Consider the following 4,040-nt stretch of genomic DNA (forward strand, 5'->3'; position numbering starts at 1 on the left):
AATGCCAAAATATAATATATATATATATATATATGATTAAGTGCGAATATTTAATATTTTAGATAATTAATATTAAGTTTATCCATATGCTGAATGGAATATTTTAATATAGTTAGAATAATTTATTCTATATTATAACAATTAGGATTAATAACAATGTTTCAAGAATGACAAATATATTATTTTAATATTTTTTAATGAAAAATAGATACTTTTATCTTTTGCGTAAATCCGCCTTGCTCCCCTGGATCCGCTTTATCTATTTTTGGTAATTTGCAGCGGGGGAATGCATCAAAAAATGGAAACCGACGATGACGTGGAGTCTTCGATCGGTCGCCACGATCCAAAGGAGTTTATTACTATTTTAAGTAGTTATTCTATAAATAGTTAAGGCGTGGTGGGGTGCATGCTTGGTAGCATCGTCGATGCCGGGGGCTTTGAGTTCGGTGGTGGCGGCGGCGTCGAGCGAGGCGACGCGGGAAGCGGTGGGACGGCACCACAGCGGGAGGAAGGGGCCAGGGCAGTGCCGGTCGGTGAACGTGCAGTTCGTGGCGGCGCCGGTGGCGGTGGTGTGGTCGCTGGTGCGGCGCTTCGACAGGCCGCAGGAGTACAAGCAGTTCGTGCGGGGTTGCGCGCTGCGGGAGGGCGACGGCGGCGTGGGCAGCGTTCGCGAGGTGGAGGTGGCGTCGGGCCTTCCGGCGAGCAGCAGCACGGAGCGGCTCGACGCGCTGGACGACGAGCGGCACGTGATGAGCTTCTCGATCGTCGGCGGGGACCACCGGCTCAGGAACTACCGGGCGACCACGTCGCTCCACGGCGCCGCCGACGGGAAGGCCGGGACAGTGGTGGTGGAGTCGTACGTGGTGGACGTGCCGCCGGGGAACACGGAGGAGGACACGATCGTCTTCGCCAACACCATCGTCCGCTGCAACCTCCGTTCGCTCGCATTCGTCGCCGAGGGGATCGCCGGCGCCGGCGCCGGCGATCGCTAGTTTCCAATCCGCATGTCGTTAATATTAATTATCTCACTTACTCAATAAGCGACTTAATAATAAATAATTAGCCTTTAATTAACATTCGATGGTACTACTCTGCTCTCTCAGGACATAGTTAAATTAGTTACAATGAAATAGATTTTTAAATCTTGACGAAGTCAAGATAATGCCCTCCCCGTCGTGATCAATTGTAACTTCTTAATTTACTTCTTCATAGATGGTTGTGAGTTGATCTTGTGAGACCACTGGAGTGATAGTTTCTCGATTTAGGATTTAGAGTTTAGGTTTTATGATGAATGGGGCCACTGGAATCTAGATTTCATCTTTTATTGAAATTACAAAAGTCAAAAATCTATTTTTTAAAAAAACATTAAAAGTGTGCTTATTTTGCTGTAGATATCTTTGAATTCATTCAAATTTGTTATTTATACAGTAAAAATATTTTATTATCAAAATAAAAATAAGAACACAAACAATTGCTGTATAAAAAAATTATAAAAGGAATAAACTTAAGGCATAAAAAATAACAAAGATTAAATCTTAGAGATGAAAGAACAAATAAAGACAAAATTTAGACCAATAGGATATAGTAGGGTTTTTTTTTAGCTTTTAGACGAATTTGTTAGTGTATCATGAGATTTTTGATATTTCAATAAAAGTTTAAGTTAGATAATTAATTAATTAATTAATTATTGATATTGTGTGTTAAATGTATGTGCATGCTATTTGACATTAATATTAGAGGTGCAATATGGAGTTCCAATGAAAGTCGAGATGATTAAATGTTTTTGGAATATGGAAATTCTAATAAGTAAAAATCGAATAAATGCTTAGCAAATAGAAAAGTCTTGGATGAAAATCGAATATGGAGTTCAACACTTGTAAGTTGTCAATTGATTAATTGAAAAAGATTACGAGCTTGTATTTCAATTATATCACAATTACAACCAATATAAATATATCAATTGACTTAGATCCAGTCCACCCTAACTCAACATTTGTTATAGTTAACTCAAATGGATAAAATTCACTTAAACGATATTTTTTTTAAACTCTAAGTGTTTTTTTTTATTTTATAACAGTCTCACTTTCTGGACTTCTTTTAAGTGGCCATCTTCCTCGAAATAATAAATCTCAATCAGTCTCATGGACTCAATCCCTGGAGTGGTCGACTCAGTCCCACAGAAGTTTCCCACCGACCACCAGGATAAATCGGAAAGCGCATACGGCGGCTAATCCAGATGTCCAGCATCCTTTGATTGCGTTCCCCATTTGGAAGAAAATTCTTGCAAATACGTCATAGCTGGGGATCGAACCGCGGGTCCCTGAGTCACAACCCAGATGTTCTACCGTTGTACCATTGCCCCGGGGACTTTTCTTCTTCCTCCAAGTATCCAATTAATCTTGACCGCTTATACTTCTTCATTTGCCAACTTTTATTAAACTTCCATCTGAGTCAATAAAGGAGATTGAGTCGAGTGACTTAGATTTGAGTAAACTGAACTTAGACTGAATTGACTAAAATGTTATCCATAGGTAGATGGGCTTGCAACCTTATCTAGTTGAGTCATAGTGGATTGAATTGGCCTTGATTCAATTGGAGAGTAACTAATGGTAGATAAGGTTTTTGAAATCAAAGTTTCAATTGATTGGAGAAGATCTAAATCAACTAAAATTAAACAAAATAGTTGGTGAAGCTTATTTAGCCTTTGGAAGACTATAAATAGATCGAAGGGCAATGGGAGCTAGCTCATCAACAACATCCATATGCTAAATAACTCTACCACTTAGAATTCACATTCTCTTTATTTTTTATAGTCTTTATTACTCTTGTTGTAACTCTTGACTTACCTAGTGAGTAGGATTGGAGGTTCAAATCATGTTAAATACCAGTTAGCATTTTATGTTGATTTACAATTTCATTGCAGAACTAACTCTCTCATTTAAGTATTGTACTCAAGTCTTATTATTTCTTGCTAAAACAACATACATCATTGCTAGTTTTCTATTTTCAGCCAAAGATTTTAGAAATTCAATTAAAGACTTCACACTTAGAACTACACTTCTCTTAGTAACACTGTTGGAATCGTTGACGTCGTTAAAAGAGGCGAGGGGGAGGGGGAATAGCGATTTGTGATTCGATCATGTTCATTTGTGTGCTCGTCTATAATGAATTAGTACACAATAAAAATAAATACAAGAAATAAAATATAAGAATATATATGAGATTTTATGTGGTTTGAAATCTCCGATTTCTATTTCATGGTCTACCGTTCTAAGGATACTCTACTATCTTTTTCTTTACTGGAGATCTACCAAAGACGAAGAAACCTCCCACAAATATGTTCTTATACAAATTAATATAAAATGAAAATAAGTGTACAAATGTTAACAAAAGAAATCAAAATGAATAATTTATGCTAAGAAATTTTATTTTGATCACTATTTGTAGCTCTTGGATTGCCACCTAAGGTTTGAAAATGTAATACTCTCCTCCAAAGAACCCAAGAATCGACGTCAAAATCTTTACGAAATCTTTATTTTATAGCTTTCAAGTCGGAGTTAATTTTCGTCTAACAGTCGACTGATGACACTCATTAGATGATTGCTTCGTTGAATTCGAATGTTGCACCTACAGAATAACTCTTTTCAACTCAGCTTTGACCACAATAGTCGACTGTTTATTACTATCAATTGACTGATACCTAAACAGTTGAGTCACACAGTCAAGTTTAGAATATTCTTGTTCGCTGCAACAGTAATAACAATCGAGTTTCACATTATCAATCGACTGATACTTAAACAGTTGAGTCAAGTAGTCAATTGGTTGAGAATTTTCTGTTCATTGCAACAGTGACAACAATCGATTACTTCATATCATCAATTGATTGATCGTTGTTAGGATCGGTGTGAACTAGAAAAGGTGAATAGTTTGTCAATTATCGAAATTTTGCTCCACCATCCACATCTAAATCAATATCGATCGATAGTTTTTTCGTTTGAATCACCAGCTACTACTCCATCATTGTGGCTTCAGTGGGCAAT

General features: G+C 37.5%; 1 protein-coding gene across 1 annotated transcript; it reads left to right on the forward strand.

Annotated features, from left to right (window-relative positions):
• Nucleotides 1-425: 425 nt before the first annotated feature.
• On the forward strand, nucleotides 426-992 carry LOC141834514 (abscisic acid receptor PYL11-like). The gene has a single exon (XM_074721835.1). It carries the CDS (start codon nucleotides 426-428, stop codon nucleotides 990-992), a length of 567 nt encoding a protein of 188 aa, XP_074577936.1.
• The last annotated feature ends 3,048 nt before the right edge of the window (nucleotides 993-4,040 follow it).

Source organism: Curcuma longa, chromosome 9, assembly GCF_044706935.1.
Source record: "Curcuma longa cultivar G26 ecotype Majalengka, Jawa Barat chromosome 9, ITB_CL_G26_1.1, whole genome shotgun sequence".
NCBI lineage: Eukaryota > Viridiplantae > Streptophyta > Magnoliopsida > Zingiberales > Zingiberaceae > Curcuma > Curcuma longa.